The sequence below is a fragment of the Lagenorhynchus albirostris genome, chromosome 2 (genome assembly GCF_949774975.1).
Source record: "Lagenorhynchus albirostris chromosome 2, mLagAlb1.1, whole genome shotgun sequence".
Taxonomy (NCBI): domain Eukaryota; kingdom Metazoa; phylum Chordata; class Mammalia; order Artiodactyla; family Delphinidae; genus Lagenorhynchus; species Lagenorhynchus albirostris.
The window spans coordinates 146,053,582-146,074,212 of record NC_083096.1 but is presented as its reverse complement, the minus strand read 5'-3'; the positions used below and the strand labels follow the sequence as shown (position 1 = coordinate 146,074,212).

At 41.8% G+C, this 20,631-nt stretch overlaps 1 protein-coding gene across 1 annotated transcript in view; it reads right to left on the bottom strand.

Annotated features, from left to right (window-relative positions):
- The window catches only part of AGBL4 (AGBL carboxypeptidase 4), a 1,285,194-nt gene that overhangs the window by 337,079 nt on the left and 927,484 nt on the right, over positions 1-20,631 (bottom strand). Inside the window, exon 6 of the mRNA XM_060141936.1 lies at positions 6,264-6,303. Within this exon, the coding sequence (XP_059997919.1) occupies positions 6,264-6,303 (40 nt within the window). The remainder of the gene's footprint in view (positions 1-6,263; positions 6,304-20,631) is intronic.

The window sequence follows — 20,631 nt, the reverse complement described above, 5'->3', positions numbered from 1 at the left end:
GATGTCATTATTACTTTGGTGTGACTTAGTCTGTCATGATTAGTGAACTATGTATAACTTTTCTTAGTAATTCTCATTCTAGGAATTTTTCCTAAAGAAATAATTAAAGATGCACACAAAAATCTTTACACAAGAATGTTCACTGTGGTATTATTTATAATTAAATCATCAGGGACAATTTAATATACAATAATAGATACATTTAATATAGAATGCTTTTCAGCTATATAAAAGTCCCCCTGAGAATGTTTAACAATATTAAAAAAATGTTCACATTATATTCCTATATATTTTATATAGGATCATTATAATTTTATTTTTTAAATTACATATATATTTGTATATACACATGCAAAAAATAACTGTCTCTCTTTTTAAAAAATATTTATTTATTTATTATTTATTTTGGCTGTGCTGGGTCTTAGTCACAGCATGAGGGACCTTCATTGTGGTATGCGGGATCTTTAGTTGTGACATGCAGACTTCTTAGTTGTGGCATGTGGATTCTTAGCCACGGCATGCAGATTCTTAGTTGAGGGATGCATGCGGGATCTAGTTCCCCAACCAGGGATCAAACCTGGGCCCCCTGCATTGTAAGCGTGGAGTCTTACCCACTGGACCACCAGGGAAGTCCCAAAAAATAACAGTCTCTTTCATCAATATGGTGATAAAAGTCTCACTTGGATAGGAGAAAAATATTTCCTCATACTGCCTCCCTTCTGCTGAAGAGGTTATAGGAGAATAAACTTTCCAAAAAGTAAGAAAAAAACTGTAGTTGGACTTCTGGGCCACATGATTAAATAAGTTCATGCTTCAATAGGCCCATTCATTCCCATCAAATAGTAATATTGAATAATATATGAAAAAAAGAAATGAAAATATGTAGTTGGGCTCCACTGCAAGAGTCATATCTCCATGAAGCTGAAAAGTACAGAAATGCAAAAGGATACATGCTCCTGAGGCTACCTGTTTGTTGAGATCTGGATATAGCAGCAGGCAGTAGCAGCTGAAAGTTGGACTCCTATGAGCCTCCTAAAATGCTCTATAGGAGATGAGGATCAGAGACAAGGTCTTCTGCTTAGAACAAGGATCTAGGGTGGGGCTCCCCTGTTATGAAAGAAGCCTAGGAAAAAAAAAAGGCTGCTGCAGAAACTTTGCTTCTGTTTCCTCTGTCTATATTCCTTGCCTCTCTAGGCCTACAGCACACAGACAGCTCCTGTGTGCTGTAGGCCTAGAGAGGCAAGGAATATAGACGAAAGAAACAGAAGCAAAGTTATACTATCCTGCTGACCTTTTGTCACCAGTTCTCCATATCCCCAATATTTACCAGGTCCTATACTGAAAATACGGGTAGAGTCAACTGCAAAATCCACCATATAGGGATATGTGAGCATAGTGGGAGTTTGCAGGTGTGGGGGGGAGGGGTGGTGGTGGTGGTCAGGGCTGGGGAGAGAGAGTAACAGAAAACTTCCTTCTCAAAGTGATATTACAAAGTAAAATTTCAAAACACATGAAGAAATTAAATGCTAAAAATGATACTAAATAAAATCAACAGTTATAACTTGAATTCACTCCAGATGAAACTTATTTTATAGAACAAAGATTTTAAAATAAGCATATTGAAGATGTTCGAAGAAACAAATGAAAATGTTAAAACAGAATAAGAAATTATGAAACAGAACAGGCAGAAATAAAACAAGAGCAGGTGGATATGAACAAAATTAGAAATCTTGGAAATTAAAAATAATCACTGAAATATTGAAAAAGACAGGAAAATAATCCAGACTAGATATGGTCAAAAAGTGAATTTATGAATTCAAGTTACTTGTGGGGAACTCAGAATCAGTGCAGTAAAATAAAATGCTAAAAATTATGAAAAATTAGTAAAAAATCATGGAGGGCCACTTGAGAGACTCCAACATTCATCTAATAGAAATTATTGAAGAAGAGAATCAAAGGAATGAAGAAAAGGCAATCTTTGAAGGGATAATTTGCCAATAATTTCTCAGAATTAAAGAAAGACATAGGGGCTTCCCTGGTGGCGCAGTGGTTGAGAGTCCGCCTGCTGATACAGAGGACACGGGTTCGTGCCCCGGTCCAGGAAGATCCCACGTGCCGTGGAGTGGCTGGGCCCGTGAGCCATGGCCGCTGAGCCTGTGCGTCCAGAGCCTGTGTTCCGCAATGGGAGAGGCCACAACAGTGAGAGGCCCGTGTACCACACACACACAAAAGAACAAAAAAACAAAAAAACAAAAAAAATAAAGACAGACATAGACTCTCAGGTAGAAAGACTACTCAGAGTACCAAGCAGGGTAAACAGAAATAAACTCACATGCAGACACATTAAAGTGAAAAAGCAGAGCATGAAGATCAAAAGGAAAGTCTTGAAACCTACCCAAGAAAAGATAAATTACTATAAACAAATAATGGCAGACTTCTTATTAGCAACTGTGGATGTCAGAAAAAAATGAAAAAAAAAAAGTTCAAAGAATGAAGGGAAGTCCTCCTCAAGCTAGAATTTATACCTTGCCAAACTATCATCCCAAAGATAAGTCAAAATAAGAACATATATAGATTAAGATCGTTTCTCATGGACTCTCACTAAAACAGTTATTAAGGGGTCTACTTTAATAAGGTAACAGGAAAATCTTGAGATGCAATAAACAGGAGAACATAAAAATTTATAAGCTGTGTAGGAAAAGTCAATTGGCTCTTCATCATCATCATCATCATCATCATGTGTCGTTGCTAATAAGTGGAAGAAAGAATGACCTAGTTGTTGAATGACACTGAGATAATGGGTTATCCATATGTAAACAACAAATTAAATCCCCAGCTCATATCATACACAATGATCAGTCCTAAATGAGATAAATACCCAAGTGTGATGTAAAACTTGACAATTTTTAGAATACAGGAGAATATGATATTCAGGTAGGGAAGGATTTCTTAAATAAGTCATAAAAGCAAAGTTCATAAAGCAATATTCATACATTCAACTACATTAAAATAAAAAAAACCCTTCCATAAATCAAAATACATCATAAATCAAAAAACACAAGCCACCATCCGGGGTAAGATATTTGCAATGCATGTTAAGTGACAAAGTATCAACATGCAGAATAACAAAGAATTAAAAGTCAATAAAAAGAAACAACCCAAGAGAAAATTGAAAAATGATATGAAAAGTCAGTTCACAGAAGAAAGCAAAGTGGCCAATAAACATACGAAAAGATATTAAACCCCACCAGTAATCAGGGAAACACATATTATAAAAACAATGGGATAACATTTTACATTTATCATGATGACTGGTAAAAATTTATGTCTGATGATTCCAAGTGTGGAGGATTCAGAGAAATGGAAACTATTATACTTTGCTGTTCTTATACTTTGAAGTATAAATTTGTTCAACTATTTTAGAAAACAACTGGCCATTATACAGTAAATTTGAAGATGCATGCAATCAGTAATTCCTCTCCTAGTTATATGCTCTAGATAAATTCTCATACTTATGCACAAAATGCTCCAAGTAGTATTATTTAAAATTGCAAAAAAACTGGAAATAACCTAAATTATGATCAATAAAATGGAAAAAGAAATTGTGATGTAATCATAATTGCTATGTAATCATAGCAGCTAAAATGATTGAACCAGAGCTACATGTATTCACAGGAATTAATCTCTACAGTATAATAAGTAAGGGAAAAGTTCAGTATGACATTTATAGTGTGACATCATTTATAGGAATTTGTAAAACAATACCAGTTATACCAGTCACATTTTTGGATATATAGATATAGAAAATCATTGAATTTATTACAGTGATTACCTATAGAGTGAAGGGAGAGAGATGCAATCAGCTAGGAGTACAGAAAAGTCTCAACTAGATCTATAATATTTTTAATAGGGGCCTCTGTAGCATATATGGCACTATGTTGATATGATAAAGCCAAGCTGTTTGGTGGTGAGGGGGGCAATAAATGACTCCTCATTTTATCTCTACTCTTTTCTGTGAATTCAAAATTATTCACGATGAACAAAATAAGAGTTTAAAGAAGATAACACAGGTTTTTAAAGCTTCCAAATTCCCAGCCAGCATTTCTGAAGGCTCCTAGCTGATGAGGAGTGGCAGAATCAGACTGCAGTTCTGTGTTGAGGATGGTCTGGTGACTAGTGCAAACAAGCTGGTACCTCCCACTGGCATCCCCAGAGAGGTAGCATGCCCCTTGCTAGCTGTAGCAGCTTCTGGTGAGGTGGGGAATGGAGATGACTTTGAAAGTGAGAGACAGTTAGTAACAGTAGAGGGAAGTGATTCTGACATGGACTAGAGTTGTTCAGGTAATACACAGCCTAATGGTCTTTCCTAACCTTTCCAAGTCATGACACACATGGATAACACTTGGTACACTGGAGTAGAGGCTACCACCTTGGCAGCTCAGTTATCCTGGGACCTACCTGTACCCCTGAGAGATGAGTGGATCAATATATCACAAGTGTATATCTTACAATATCACACAAATGTAGCCTACTTGCAGCACTGTATACTCGTGTGACGCAGCATGACTTTTGAGAAGCTTTGACCCAGAAAATAGTCTTTTCTCATCTAAGAGTAGGGAAAATTATAAACCATTCCAAACTCTGGCAGTGCTTAACAGTTTTCCCAAAAAGAGTGCATTGAGAGTCACAACTATTCTGCTTGAATTTGTGCAGTAGCAATTAGGAACGGAAAGAGCTGGTGCAAAAGAAATGCAGTTAACAGAGTCTAAAAGTCTCCTTCTAAAGCAACTGAAGACAGATCAAGGAACCTCTCCAATTCACATGTCGGCATCATATCAGGGTGTGACCAGATGGGACTGGGATGTGAAAGCAGGCAATCTGGGTCAGCATTTGTGGAGCAGAACAGAAAACAATCATGAAGGAAAGCAACTAACCGGACGGGCCAAAGATAATCACTTACCAACACCTTAGTGGGAAGGGATTGGTAGGTCACACAACTGAGCCATTCTAATATTATTAGCCCATGATTTGGAATTTCTATATATGTTAATTATATACTTGTTAAACACAGTTCATTCTATGGGTTAGACTGAACATTTTCAAACCAGTTCATCTTAGTTCTTCTGAAGTCCCAAGTTCAAAGAGATCTATCAGGTGGAGAGGTAGTAAGGCCACCTGAACTGGGTGGATCCAAATTCCATTTGCAGTCATTGTCTTATATCTCAGTTACATAGACAGATAACCAGCCTTTGGGCTAAGATAGTGCCTGCAGAGGACAATTTCTCAATCTCCTTGTGAGCCAATTGGCCCTGGACACAGCAACAGGCTGGGTGGTAGGCAGGATGACATGGCACAGCTATATTGGTTACTAAAATACTGAAATACCTCCATATTTATTGGTAATTAGCCACTCCTAGAGCTCCCCAACCCTGCCATGTGTCCACCCCCCCACACCAGTCCCTTCCTCAGGATGCCATCTCCCCACAGTCCGGTAAACAAAGTGTTAATGCCCAGCACAGTAGAGGGCCACCGGGGCCATTAAATATTTAGAACATCACCAATGAATGAAGATGGACCACCACACCCACTCCTGAATGCTCACTGCCGGCACCATCATCTCCTTGGATTCCAAGAGAGAACAGCATCTCTTGTTGGCCAGTTTTGCCTCAAGTTCCCAAACTGAAATAAAATACCTTCTGGTAAAACTAAACTGCTCAACTTTTCTCTGGGCTATATGCCAGACCGAGGGGAAGGAAAGGAGCTTTAAATCCCAGGGCCATAGCTTTGTTGTGGGACTTGTCCTTCCTAAAGGTGAGTGACAAGGGTCACAGGAGATCAAACCTGGTCACTTCCCCAGACTGGCCTTTCCTCATTAACTGTCCTCCTTTCATTCCATGCCATCTACCAGGCAGTTTCCCCATTCCCCATGATTTTAAAGCTTATTTCTCAGGAGACCAGGGCACTTCCTTGACACCTGGACCCACTGAGTGATCTGGGGAGAACCTGGCCCTGGAATAGGCAGCAACATCATAGTACCAACCCTGCCATCTGCAGAGTCAAGACAAGGCGGCACAGAGCTGGGGAAGAGAAAAGAAACCGCCTGTGGGGTAGAGGATGGGGGAGAAGGATCATTCATGACACAAGAACTCTGCTGTTCATTCAGGAAGCCAAAGGAGGAGGGCAGGAATTGCATTTGATAGACAACCAGGCATCACTCTGGGAAATAAGGGAAAAGCCCAAGCAGAATGGCCACACCTACTCACCAGGGCTGGTTATCGTCAGGAGGTCTAGGTGCCGCTGTTGCTGCAAAAGAAAACACATTGTGAGAGCGCTGATTCAAGCCAGAGCCAAACTCGTTGCTTAGCAGGTCAGGGTGAACGTGCAAAGGGGATGTTCAGACACGCAGAGCAGGCTGTATTGCGGAGGACGTGGTCTCACAGTTCTGCAGGGAGGCCTTGCACCCTAGAGACAAGGGGGAATGGATAGCCTTTCTGGTCAGAGCCGAAAGGGCCTTAGAGACCTTCCAGTCAGACCTATCTTATACTTCGGGAAAATGAAGTCCTGAGAGGAATGTGGCTTACCTATAGCCACAAAGAAAGTCCCTTTCCAGACTCCCAGCCATGGCTCACTCCTCTGTACCAGGCAGCCTCAGATTTCTCTTTGGTCACACTGGCTGTCCTGGTTAAGTGTCTGATATCCTGGCAACCCTCTTTGCCTTGGGTCCTTAAGTCACTGTCACCCTCCTGATACTCCTTTCTAACCAAGATACTCCTGGGGGCTGGTTTATGTATTAAATCTGCTCAACAATGCTATGACCATTTCAATTACTGATGAACAAACCATTACTTTTCTAACTGAATCCTCATCTGTCTGTACCATACAACATTCAAAGAAAATAATATTTGTCAGGTACACTAGCCCATATAGATGAAGTTTGGAGGCAACTAGCCTTGGCCCCAAGGGCTGAGGTGGTCAGTATCTCAGTTGGCTCGCCCCCATCACACCATACTTATGGAGAAGTCTAGTCCTGAAATGGATGTCATGGGAACCTGAGGGTGGAGAAGAGGGTATTGTAGGCTGAGGATGGGGCAGTGGTAAGCAACTCTCTTAAAGACAAGTCAGGATTCCTTAAGCCTCAGTCAACCTCTGTCTCTTTCCTACACTTGATTTTCTATTAATAGCAATTTCCATTAATATGTAGTTTTTTTTTCTTCAAAAGGGGTCCTAACAAACTTCACTTTGAGAACCACTGCTTCAAGGATACGCATTGCAGGAGCTTCTGATTATCTGGTACTTCATCCAGCGGGTCCTTTGCCATATTTCACCTCACCTACATTTCCCTCTTTATCTTGCCTCTCCCCTAGAATGGCTTCCTGAAATTCTGCTTAAGCAGAAAGGAGAAGGCAGTGACATTTTTTGAGTACTGAATATAGGCCAGGCACAGTACCAGGCACTTTGATGTGTCATTTCTTCTTACACTCTTGGCAATCCTACAGGGTTGGTAATGTACAACAGAGGGACATGGGGTTCAGACAGGAGAAATTATCTGCCTAAGACCACCTCTTCATTGAATGAGAGAGTCAGGATTAGAATTCAGTCAGTTCTAATCTTGGCTTGAAAGTCCAATATACGATCATGCACAATAAATCACTTAGCATGACGCCCGGTACTTAATAGGTGCTTAATAAAAAGAGCTATTTTTGTATTGATGTTTTGTTATTATTATAGACCATGTGACCCTTGCTTTATAAAACCTGCCTTGCCCCTTTTCATAGAATTATTGGTACCAGAGCTCAAAGGTCATTGAGTCTGACCTGCCACCAGTATAGGAATCCCCTCAGCAATGTCCCCACCAGTTGTATGAACTGATTCTGTTTTATCCTTTTGCCTGACAGGGAACTCACTTTTTGTCAGTTAAAAATTTTTTTTCTGTTTTTTTTGGCCATGCCACACGGCATGTGGGATTTTAGCTCCCTGACAAGCCATCGAACCCGTGTCCCTAAATAGCTCTACTTTGAGCAGGGTTAAAAGCTGCTTCCTTATGAAATCATCCCTGTTTCTAGCTGCTTCAGCCCATGACAAGCTTGGAGGTCTGAAGAAGATCTGTGTCATCTTCCCTCCTGGTTAAATATTCCCAGTTCCTTCACCTTTTCCTTATAAGACCTGGTCTCAAATCTCCTGGCCCTTGTGGTCCCCTCCTTTTCCATTTAAATTTGATCTGTCCCAGTCAAAACCTCTTTAAGATCTCTCTATCTCTATCTATCTCTATCTCTCTATCTCTCTATCCCTCTCTCTAATGATTTTTCAGGGCCCTAAAAGCAGGTCTGTAGCCTTTCATAGCCGTCTTAATCACGCATCCCTGTTTTACTGCCAGCTCATAATTCATTCCAGTTGACATTTTCAAGCAACAGTGCAACTCCAAGATGTCACTGACCTCCACTGTGAGCACACATCCTCGTGCTGAAATGAAACACACACCCACATATGCAAGCTAGAAGGCCTGCTGGAGCCAGACTGCCTGCTCTCCCAATCACAGAACCAGGCTAGTGGGACAACTGGCTCACGCTGCCTTTGCCAAGGCCAGCCTGTGAGGCTAGGCCCTTCCCTCATACATGAGGAAGGAAGACAATCTGTCCTATTTTTCCATAAGCTTGGTTTTGTGGCAATCGCCGTTGGTGAAGGAGGTCCATTTATCTGAAAAGTGTCTATTTCCTCATTAAGATCTATCTCTAAATGGTGATTCTGTGTTCAGGGTCCAGTAGAGAAAAAAGGGAAGAAAACCTGACAGGAACACGGACAGACCTGGCCTTGTGTCCCAGCTCCTCTCTGTGGTTTTGGATAACCTACTGTTATGTCTCCGGCCTTGAACTTCATACCACTAAAATGAGTGAGTGAGACTGAAATACTGTCAGTGACTCTGAGTCAAATACAGCCAGACACTGTGCTTGTGGGCTCCCCTTCCAGTGTAGAGTTCTCTGAGCACGCCTGTAGCCAGGACCCTGGGGGCTAAATGACAGAGCTGAGAATTTAAAAGAGAACAAATTTTAAGCTAACCTCTCACACAGCAATTTTCAGTGCTTGCGTGTCTTCCTCACTAGCTGAGGGGCATCTTAAGGGCCTGGAACATCTATTATTCAGTCCATGGCACACAACAGCCCTCAGTAAACATCGCTAAACTCAGCTGAACCATTCCTGGAATGCACATTATCTTTTCAAATCCCCATGCCTTTGCTCACGCTGTTCTAACTAATCTCCTGAGATCTTCACGGAGCTCCCTCCTCACATCTCAAGACGTCCATGAGGTCTGCTCTGCACCTCAGCTCCCAGACCTAACCCCCTTCTCTCCTTTCCTCAGAACAGAATATTTCACACTTTGTTCTTCCAATGCATCTTGTAAAACCTAACTTTTGTATCATGCTCTGTCTTAATTATCTGTTTCCTTCTGTTTCTCTCATGTGGTCTTTACTTGAGGATAAGACTATGCCATTTCCTCTCTCTATTGCCATTGCCCAGCACAAAGGCTGAAAGGAATGCTTGATGCCATCTAGTTCAAATGATTCAACTATTTCATTATTCCCTCTGCAACAACCCTGTTAGGTAGGAATTCATCAGCATGGAAAGTAAGCATGCCCCTTCCTCTACAGGACCTCCCCCCTGCCACGGCTTTGGGGGTTCCTGCCTTTATGATTTTGCTCCTGCCATCTCAGCAGCAATATTATCTATCCACCTCCTCTGGAGACCTTCCTTCCTTTACTCCCACCCATAGGATCACCAGGCACTTTGTATTGATGTTTTGTTATTATTATAGACCATGTGACCCTTGCTTTATAAAACCTGCCTTGCCCCTTTTCATAGAATTATTGGTACCAGAGCTCTCTCCTGGACTCCTACAGCTCCTACTGTCTGTACCACTCCTGTGGTGATGAATTAAATCTAACTTGGTGACAAATCCCTTTAACCTACAGTTCACAGACATATGTGTACACCACCTAGTGGCCCAAGCAGATAAGTGTAGACTAGTGTTTTAACCTGTAGCTCTTAAGATAGGATTACAAAATCTGCGTGTCCTATATGCAAATAAAAACAAAAGTGGACATTCAAGAATCACTGTGCAGTAGTGAGGGTGGGAGGGAGATGCAAGAGGGAGGGGATATGGGAATATATGTATACGTATAGTTGATGCACTTTATTATACAGCAGAAACTAACACAACATTGTAAAGCAATTATACTCCAATAAAGATGTTTAAAAAAAAAAAAGAATCACAACAGTTTGAACCTAAGATACTAAAATATCCAAATAATTCACTCAAAGTCCTTAAGAAATAAAAGGAATAAACGAAAGAGAAAATTTTCATTCCTAAACGGTGTGCCTGGTATAATCATTTAGGATCACCAGCGGAAACTGGCATTTATTACAATAGGGCACATGATTTGTGGAATTGGACCAATAATAGAAAACTAGTTACATAAGAAGGGAGCATGGTGGACATAAAGAATTACCAGATTATTTAAATTAGTTACCAACTGAGAGACATAAGGGCCTTTTACATGGAGATGATATATTACCTAACTGCCTGGATGGTAGAATATGCAATGTTAGTTGGAGGAAATGAAGGTAGCTAGCTAGGCAGCAGGTTTGGTAGGCTGACAGGGCCTGCTGGCTGAGGGCTGAGCAGCTGAACCATTAGCTAACCACAAGCTACAGTCTCAGGAAGGCAGGCCCTTCACACATGTGGTAGTGGTACCGTGTGTGTGTGTGTGTGTGTGTGTGTGTGTGTGTGCGCGCGCGCGCGCGCGTGTGTGTTGAGGAGTGTGGGGAACATTTCTCCTCAGATAAAGGAATTCTAAACCTACACAGAGGGCAATGTGTCCAAGTGTGCCTGTATGGCATTCCATGGATTCCTGGCGGAGTGTGGGTATGCCAGGGTTGGGTCAGTTAGGAGGTAATGTGTGGACTCCTGGCTGTGTATGACTCTGCATCCAGCTTTCCCTGGTAAGAGTGGTGCCTCATAACCATTCAGAGGAAACCCATTTCTGTGTTTAACCAATGTGTGGTTGATGCAGAGTCATGACTCCATAAAGATCATGGGGGCTGGAGGTTCCAAGGTCAATAGGAGTAATCTCTGAATGTGATGCCAACCAAGGATGGCAGGAGCATCTGTAGTGGATGCTTAAGGAACTGTCTATCAGCATCCTTGTTCCAAGAGTCATCCATATTCCTCTGTTCATCAGTGGAAGCTATTTTGTTAATACAATGCCACTTCACCTCTGGTCACAGTTGACAGCCCCAAGGGTAAAAGTACTGAAAGGTGGGTCGGTTAGAAACCTCATCTAGGAATTTTGGATCTTTTGTGATTTCAATTATTCTCAATGAAAACTATTGTTGTCCAACATTAAAGAATCTATCTTTAAAATTTTTGTAATGAAAGTAACACATGCTTATTTTTGTCATTTTCCATATTTCCAGAAAATACAGAAAAAATAAATGAAATCCCACCACTGAAAGAGAAGCACAGTTAGCATTGTTTTGTTTTGTTTTTTTGTCATCTTTCTTGCTTGTGTTTATTTAACAAGGTCATATTTATATATAACAAATGAAGCATGCTTTAATCTTGTCCAGCATTATGTTATTTTTTTTTTTTTTTTGGTTTCAGGCTGAGTCTTTAAAGTATAAGAATGTAAGTCACATACATTCATTGTTATGTGACAACTCTTGTTGCTATGATTTTGTTTCTAGTCCTTTTTCAGGGAAGCTGGTGTTAGTAAGACATCAAGAGAGAACTACTTGGTTATTCTGTCACAGGAGGCAGTTTGAAAAGCCCAGCTACTGCAGCCTAGAGATGTAAACAAAGTCCTCTGAATCTGGGGAGACTCTTCCAGGCAATATCCAACCTGCAAGATACTCTTTTCTTCATGTCTGAAGTCCTTCTCCCTGCAGTTACACAAAGTATTTTGTGGAAAGAGCTCCAAAATCAAAATCAGACAGACAAACATATGAATCCTGACTCTACCATCTTTGAGCTGTTGTTATCCTAGGCATGTTACTTAAGCTAGTTGGCAATTAGGTATCCCATTCATAAAAAGAGTGTAGACCAACCTCCAGGAGCCTAACAGGAAAGAGAAGCTGAGAGAAAGAAGAAGAATCATTCACAGGTGAGGGGGTTGGGGGGGTGGGTGGGAGGTGTCAATAGGTAGAATGGGAAGCACACTGGTCGGAAGCTAGGATTTCTCAGTGCCTCTCCAGCTGTGCCCCACCTCAGGCTGAGACTTTGGGCTTCTCACCATCTGGTACCTAGCCTTTTACAACAGCACCTTAACTGGTCTCCCTGCTTCGTGTCTTGCAAATTGCTGCTGCAGCTGGAGTGAACTTTCTAGAATCACATCTTAAAACTCACCAGGGCTCCTACAGAATAAAGTTTAACCATTTAGCTGCTGTTGGAGGACTTCTGTGACCCAGCTCCTGCCTCTTTTCTCCTGTTCCTTCCGACTCTGAGCTCCAACCATGATGAGCCACTTCCAGTTCCCCAAATTTTGCTGTGCTCTCACCTCAAGGTCTTTGCACGTGTTGTTCCCTCTTAGAACAACAACCCAACCAGATTTACTTGGCTAATTCCTACTTGTTATTCAGCTCTCCACTCTCATGCCACCTCTTCTGTAAAGGCTTTCTTGACTTGCCAAGGCTGGACTGGATCTTGCCCTTAGCCCTCTTACCTTCCCTATCAGAGCAGCATCACACTGCATCTCCCTGGCCTATTTACTCCTCCATCCTCTCCACTGGCTGTGTGATCTCCCTGAGGGCAAGGGCTGTGCCATTATTACTTCACTCCTCTCAGGGACTAGCCCAGTGCCTGACCAACAGATGATAACAAAGATTTGCCGATCACTGGTTACCAAGATGACAACTAGAGAAGTTCCTGCTGAATCGATCATCAGAAAAGGTCTTTAGTTTTATCCCCTTCTCTCTCAAAAGACACACACCATAATTTTTCTCAAAACCCTCTCTGATTCTGTCTTGGTGACCTAGGGATTAGACCACTGAGAATTTGGCCATCTTCATCTGGATGAGTAATTATGAAGCTACAGTTAAAAACGGACTTTTCATTTTCATCACGAACTGCATTGCAATTACTTCTCGGAATGAGAAAGGGACGTGGTGTTCCAGGAGCTCAGGGACTGGTTTGATGTGTGAGGTTCTATGTGGTAGAAAAGAACAGTCACTGATTATGTGTTCTGTTTTGCTTTTTTCTGTTTCGTGCAGGATAGCTATTAGGGGAAAAATCAGTCTTTCATGTCACAGACTGGAGATAATTTAAATAAGAGGACCAGTAATCCCTGTGCATTTTCCTGTCACTCCAGAAGCCAGCCATAATGGGGAGGACCTGGGGATCCACACCCTCTAGAAAGGGAGGTCACAGGGGCATAGGCACACATTTGGCTTCACGGCTCAGACCCTCTTTTCCCTGCAACCCCCTTCCTGTTCAGTTCCCACCCCCCACCCCTCACCCAGCCATAGTCATTTTCTAGGCATCTAGGGATCTCAGGCTCCCTCCCTGCCCTACCCCAAGCAGAGCCTGCTCCCTAGAAAACATCTTATGTGGTGCTGACCTCTCCCTAAACTCACTACTTCTGATCGTTCTTACTCCAGTCTAGCCTGCTTACTGGCTGCAGGACTGATCACTCTAAAATTAAATCTGATCCTTTCTTAGAATAATTTAATGATCCCCATTGTCAACAAGGGATGAGAAATATCCACAAATTCTATGTGTTATTTGAAAAAGCAGTTTTTATATTTTCACATAACCTCATGTTTGGAGAACAAACAAAAAGTTACCTATTATTTTCGGAACCAAACTTCAGATAATAAAGGTGGGTCTAATCACCTTGGTCAGTGTCACATGTAGAAGATGTGGCAGGAGGAAGGTGTGGGGAAAGCCAGTCGCCTCTGTGAGGAAAGGGAGCAGGGATTATGAAAGTCTGAAAAACGCTGTCTCAAGCACTGAGTTCATGCCCACCCCCCACTGAAGCGGGACGCCGGTCTTCTGTTTACCTGACCATTCTGTATGCCATCACCTTACCTGTCCCTGACCCTGCCTTCTGCCTTTGACATGGCCCTCTTTCTACTTCTCCTCATATGCCGAACAAGTGATGTGCGGCACGGCTTCTGCAGATAGCCCTGGAACTTCACTCTCTGCCTCTTCACTTGTTCACTCATTAATCCAACAAATAACCATGAAGCATCTACTCTGTTCCAGGCATATTGCTGAGGAGAACGAGAAAGACACAGCCCCTGTTTTCAAAGAGTTAGCTAGTAGTGGAGTGGAGAAGACATAGTAAGCAAATAATCACACAGTATGCATTAATTTCAGTTACGGTAAGTGCTCCAAAGAAAAACATGGGGAAAGGTACATGACCAGGGTTCAACGTATTCCTCAAGCCCCACCCGGGCCAATGGCTGATGCCTGGACGCCTCCCCTACGCATCCACCAACTCCACCACTTTCCAGGGGAACCTGACCAATGGCTGAGGCTTAGCTGCCCTCTTGGGCACCTACTCCCATCAGGATAATAAAAAAATGCATTAGCCTTTTACTCGGGGAGAGAGTGAACATCGCTCAAGGCTGAACTAGAGTATCATGACTAGGGGTTAAATTCAGTGGGAAGCAGAGTGGGGCAGCAGACAAAAGCTAGGGCTGCACAAGCGAGATTGCATCAATGTACTTCACCGAGTAGTTTCTGCTCCTGTTAGCTTCCTGTTATTGGAAAAGCCAGGCACCCAAGTGGCTTTCATCCCCAGGGCAGCTGAACGGAGCATTTGGGTTCACCTCTGGCAGTCTGCACAAAAGCAGGGCCAGTGGCAATGGAGAGGAGCATATGAAACTGCACAGACATTTTGGAAGCAGGATCAATGGCAGCAGAGGCTGTAGCAGCTGCATTTGCTGAGCACTTACTCTGTGCCAACCCTCACAACCTTCTGAGGCCAGCATTGTTACCCGCTTTTACAAATGAAGAAGCTGAAGTTCAAGAGGTTAGGTTACGTGCTCAAGGTCACAGCTGCTAATGGAAGAACCTAGATTCAAACCCATACTGTTGGCCTCTGATGCCTGTGCCCAGGTAGCTGTGAGAGTATTGAGTTATGAGAAACGTTCTTGGTGATCCCCAGGTTTCACAGGGGAGGGGGGGGGCTATGACTTAAGCGTGATGTTTTGTATTTTTCCTTCATAGCGTTCACAATTTGAAATTCTATATTTATCTGTATTTATATTTGATTAATGTCATTCTCATTATATGCTAAGCTCCATGGCAGAAAGGACAGTTTAGTTTTCCTGGCAGAGTGGACTCTGTCTAAATATGTATTAAAAAATTAAATGTGGAAGGCTAGATCAGGTTTTTGAAGAGGGCTGGATAAACAGCTGAAACCCTTACTCCTGCTGGAGAGAAATGACACACGTCCCATCCTAAAACCCCAGAGACTCAGACGGGGGCTTGTGCTGGAAGACTTCACCCTGCCCAGCTCTGGAGGAAACAGTGAGAGGAAGGTTGTTCCAGTCATGAGTCAGAAGCTTCCATGCCAGGACAGATTGCTTCTTCCCCACCCTCTGCTCCAGCAATATGAGGCCATGTGGGAACCTGCAAGAACAGACGTGGCATCTAAAGTGACGGTGAAGCTCAAGGCTGGAGAGGATGCATGCATGGCTGACAGATGCCTACCCAGTACACCCATGGGCCCCAAAGCCTCTGAGCATTGATTTAATCGTGTCTCACATTACAGTTAGGTATTTACATATGAGTCTCTTTTTTCTTCCCACCTGTACCTCCCCTCTCTCCATCTCCTCCCCCCCACCTTCTCCTCCAAGGTGACAGATGAATATTTTCTATATTGGGTATTCTTCTGTACCTCATCCCAGATAGGACCACAGGAAGTTTGTTACAGATGTGATATTTTGGCTTACCATCAGACAAAGTTATATGGTTATAAATTCTCCTTTTTTATATGTTTTAAGTCACAACTTTTCTTTTGTGAAATCAAATTTTAGAGTTTAAAAGATATGCCTTTTAGGGCTTCCCTGGTGGCACAGTGGTTGAGAGTCCGCCTGCCGATGCAGGGGATACGGGTTCGTGCCCCGGTCCGGGAAGATCCCACATGCCGCAGAGCGGCTGTGCCCGTGAGCCATGGCCGCTGGGCCTGTGTGTCCGGAGCCTGTGCTCCGCAATGGGAGAGGCCACAGCAGTGAGAGGCCCGTGTACCGCAAAAAAAAAAAAAAAAAAGATATGCCTTTTAGGTCTTCAGTTTATACTTCAAAGTTGCGATTACCCTTCATCCTCAAGATCACCACGACCCAGCATGAGTGAGGCTATCCCACGACACAGCCTCCTGGATGTCAGAGCAAGGGGTTTGCAGGTCATTTGGCCCAACTGCTTTATTTCAACGAAAAGCAAACCGAGCCCACAGAGGGGAAGGGAGCTGCTCAGTCACCTGCCACAGTGTTCTGCACTATTTGCTTATGTGCCTCCTTCAACAGAGCGGAAAAAAAGGGATGTTTATATCCCATCCATGCCTAAAAGAGCACAGATGCTCAGAGAACAAAAAACTGTTGAGGAAAGCAAAAGAGTGGGGTAAGGGTATGGAGGCAGGGAAGGAACTTAGTTAAGAATTTGTTTTGAGTTTTAATACCATTATTTCTATTTGATTCAACTGGTTTTAACTGAGGCGTTATCAAGAGAACTTCCTTCAAGAGGTGGTAATTGAAATGGCCCCTAAAGGACAGGAACCAATTTACTTCTCACTGAGAAAGTGAAGCCAACTTTAAAAAGAATAGCACAGGAATCTGGGTTGGCCATAGGTCCTGCTGTCCTCTGTCTCTAGGAGCTAATGAGTCTGTTCATGTTTGACATCTGGTTCTTAAGACTATCAGGTTATCTCCTTGAAACACTATTTTCTGTTTGTTTCTTTACATACTTGGTTATTCAATATATAACACTAATTCCAAAAAAATTTGAAGATGCTTAAAAGAATGCAATAAAATTAAAGCACATGTAATTAAAGACATGGAGAAAAAGAAAAATAAGGAGAAATTAGATGCTAGGTACAAGGTCATAACTCAGAATTCATATTCTGAGATACTCTTCTCATTTGTTAGAAGTAGGGTACAAATTTGGCTCTCAGCTTTTCAACAACTTAGGCACAGTGGAAAACTCGGTTACAATATACCCAGTGTCCTAAGGAAAAAACAAAAACCCCAAATAAAACAGTTGAATTACAGAATTTCCACTGTTCCTAACTTGAGGTCTGAGGGAAATATCTTCTTAGGGTCCTTAGAAAGGGTATCTTGAGGCCTAGTGGTTGATAGGATTTGGCCAGGTCATGCAGTGACATACCAGCAGACCTGAGTCCCATTCTGCTTTTGAATAAGGCTTATGGAGCACAGAGATAGGTGAAATGACCACCAGGACCAGAATAAGAGGCCCCAGGTCTGTGCCATGGATAAGAGCAAAGGACAGACATGAGCACAAATCCTAGCCTGTATACTCACAAGTATATAGCCCTTGGATGAATTACTTAAACTCTCTCTCATTTCCACATTTCTTTTTCTTTTTTAAAATTTATTTACTTTTGGCTGCGTTGGGTCTTCGTTGCTGCATGCAGGTTTTCCCTAGTTGCAGCGAGCGGGGGCTACTCTTTGTTGCCACGCACGGGCTTCTCATTGCGGTGGTGGCTTCTCTTGATGTGGAGCATGGGCTCTAGGCACGCCGGCTTCAGTAGTTGCAGCACATGGGCTCAGCAGTTGTGGTCTGCAGCCTCTAGAGTGCAGACTCAGTAGTTGTGGCTCATGGGCTTAGCTGCTCTGCGGCATGTGGGATCTTCCTGGAGCAGGGATTGAACCCCTGTCCCCTGCATTGGCAGGTGGGTTCTTAACCACTGCGCCATCAGGGAAGCCCCCATTTCCACATTTCTAATGTAGGGATAAGAAGAGTTTTTAAACCAGAATATAATTCCACTCAGAGTTTTTATATTATAACAAACATTACTGTATTATGGAATATAATATAAAATCCACGTCTCTTTTAAAGAGAAAAGATTCCATAAAACATTAAAGTTATGGATTTTTTGAGTATCAAGGTCACTCTTCCCTACTTAGGTGGAAGAGCTCGGAGGCTCTGTCTTCACAAAGGATCATATCACACTCAAGTAAGTGTTCAATAAAGGTTTTTTTGCTCCCATTCTCCTTCAGATTCAGCAAATGTGCAAAGTTGTTCACACAGGCCTGCACAGAACCGTGGTAAGGACTGACTGAAATAATGAACCAGAAACACTTGTATTTTGGCCCCAGCTTTGCCACTTTCTTGCTGTATGAGCCAATAATTTACCTTCTCTGATCATGTCTCTACCACATACTAAGTGATCATGGGCAAGTCAGTTAAATACTTTTAAATGGGTTTTTAGCAACCCACCTACTTGTAAAGCAGTTAGCCTTGCGCTTGTCATATAATCTGGGGGTAAATGGCACTTAGACTGCTAAGACTTCTATTTTTAATTCCGAGACTGCTTGGAAAGCCTTTCCTCCTCTCTGTCTCTATATATGACTTCTCTATTACATCATCACCTTCTGGAAGCCTCTGCTCTCCTAGGCTGGGTTAGGTGCTTCCTCCAGGCCCCTCAGCACTTCGTGCTACCCTTGGCCACAGACATTATCACTGTGGGTTGCGATCATCTGTGAGTCACCCTGCCGTGAGAGCTCTTGCGGACAAGGATGCTGTGTGATTCAGATTGGTATCTCCAGCTCATACAACTGTACTTGGCACAGAGAAGGCCTTCAGTCATGTTTGCTGAATTGCATGAAAATGGAGTTCTTGAGAAAAATATCATGATATTCAGGATAAAACTGTGGCACTGAAAGTGAGGCAACATTAATGTGTTCCTGCCCATCCAGAGTAATGCCTCTGCACAATGTCAGAGTTATATATACCACAGGAAGTAGAAGTGCCTGGCCATAACAGTCTATTTTCCGCACTTGACTAGCTCTCATGGAAGCTCCATTCCACGCTGACGGACCACGACTTTCCATAAGAAATCGCCAGCTTGATTGTGGGGAAAGAATCCAGATCTAATTGTTCTTTGTAAGCCTGGGACAGAAGGTATTATTGCTTGCAAAATGGAACTGGCTAAATTAATTTTCCTGAAACAAACATCTTTGCCAAATAAAAGCAATACATAATAACAATCCATAATTAAAAGTAAAATGATACCTTTTGTTACGTGGGGAAGGCAAATGTGTTCACTACAAAAAAAGACCAAAATGTGATTTTCTTGGAACACCTTGAAGTCTGAGAGAGGGATGTGTATGTGTGTGTGTATGTGTGTGTGTGTGTTCAGGAGTAGAGTAGGGTGGGAGAGATATCTCTTTCTGCCTTTTTTTCTTTTCCTTTCCTTTTCTTTCCTTTTGCTTTTGAAAAACAAGCATCATTCATGTCTGATTTCTGAACAATGCAGCCAGAATATTCTCGTTACACTTTTAGTAGATAGGAATTGGAAAAGTGAGGGGAGTTAACATTTATAGAACTGCCCTTATTTTCCCTTGACTAAATTTCCTAACCTATTTTAAAATTTATTCCAACTTTATATATATATATGTGTGTGTGTTTATGTGTGTGTATATATCTTTGTAAACTGATAAATCCTTTCTAGAAAAGAGTTAAGATGTTAAAAACTTAATTGTACATCTACTATGTAACAGATGCTTTATTTATGTTTACTTGTTTTATCCTCATAACACTCTCATAAACATAGGTATTTAACCTCCATTTTAGAGATGAGGAAGCTGACATTCAAAGAGGTTAAGTAAATTGCTTGAAGTCACATAGCCATTAAGTGATGGCACTAAGATTTAAACCAAGCTTCTGACTATGAAACCCATGTTTAAAAACACTCTCTCCATAGTATATAGTATTATTAAATAAGAATATTGATGATATCCAAAAAGGAGAAAAATACACACAAAAGTTCAAGATCACAACAGCCATTTTCATTTTTTTCATGCTGTTTTCTAGTTCTTGTTTAAATATCTGTACTTGTAATGCATGCGTAATAATTATACATGAAGAACAAAGAGGTAGTCATGGCATAAATACGATTTTGCTACTTTCTGTATTCTGTTATTTTTAGGTTACATTATATCATAAGAAGTTTTCCAATAGTATTACACAGTCATTGTAAAACTATTTTAATGACTTCATAATGTTTCATTTAGTGAAAGGGCATGGTTTACTTAAACATAGAACAGGGTTTATTATTTTGTTATTATAAATGACATTACAGTAAACATCTTCCTGCCTACAATTTTTTCCTTCATTTGGATTAGATTACCTCTCTGGGATGAATACCCAAGAGTGGAATTACTGGGTCAGAAAGCATGTACCTTTTTAGTACTCTTGATTCATACTGCCACATTACTTTCCAGTAGGATCATTCCAATTTACACTCCCATAAGAAGTTCCTGAGATAAAGATTTTACTGTAGCCTTGCCAGCATGGGGGATTATAACCTTTAAAATATATTTTTTAATGTAATAGTTATCATATGGTATCTAAGCGTTGTCTTTTTTTTAAAAGATGATTCAGTAGGTTTGAATTCT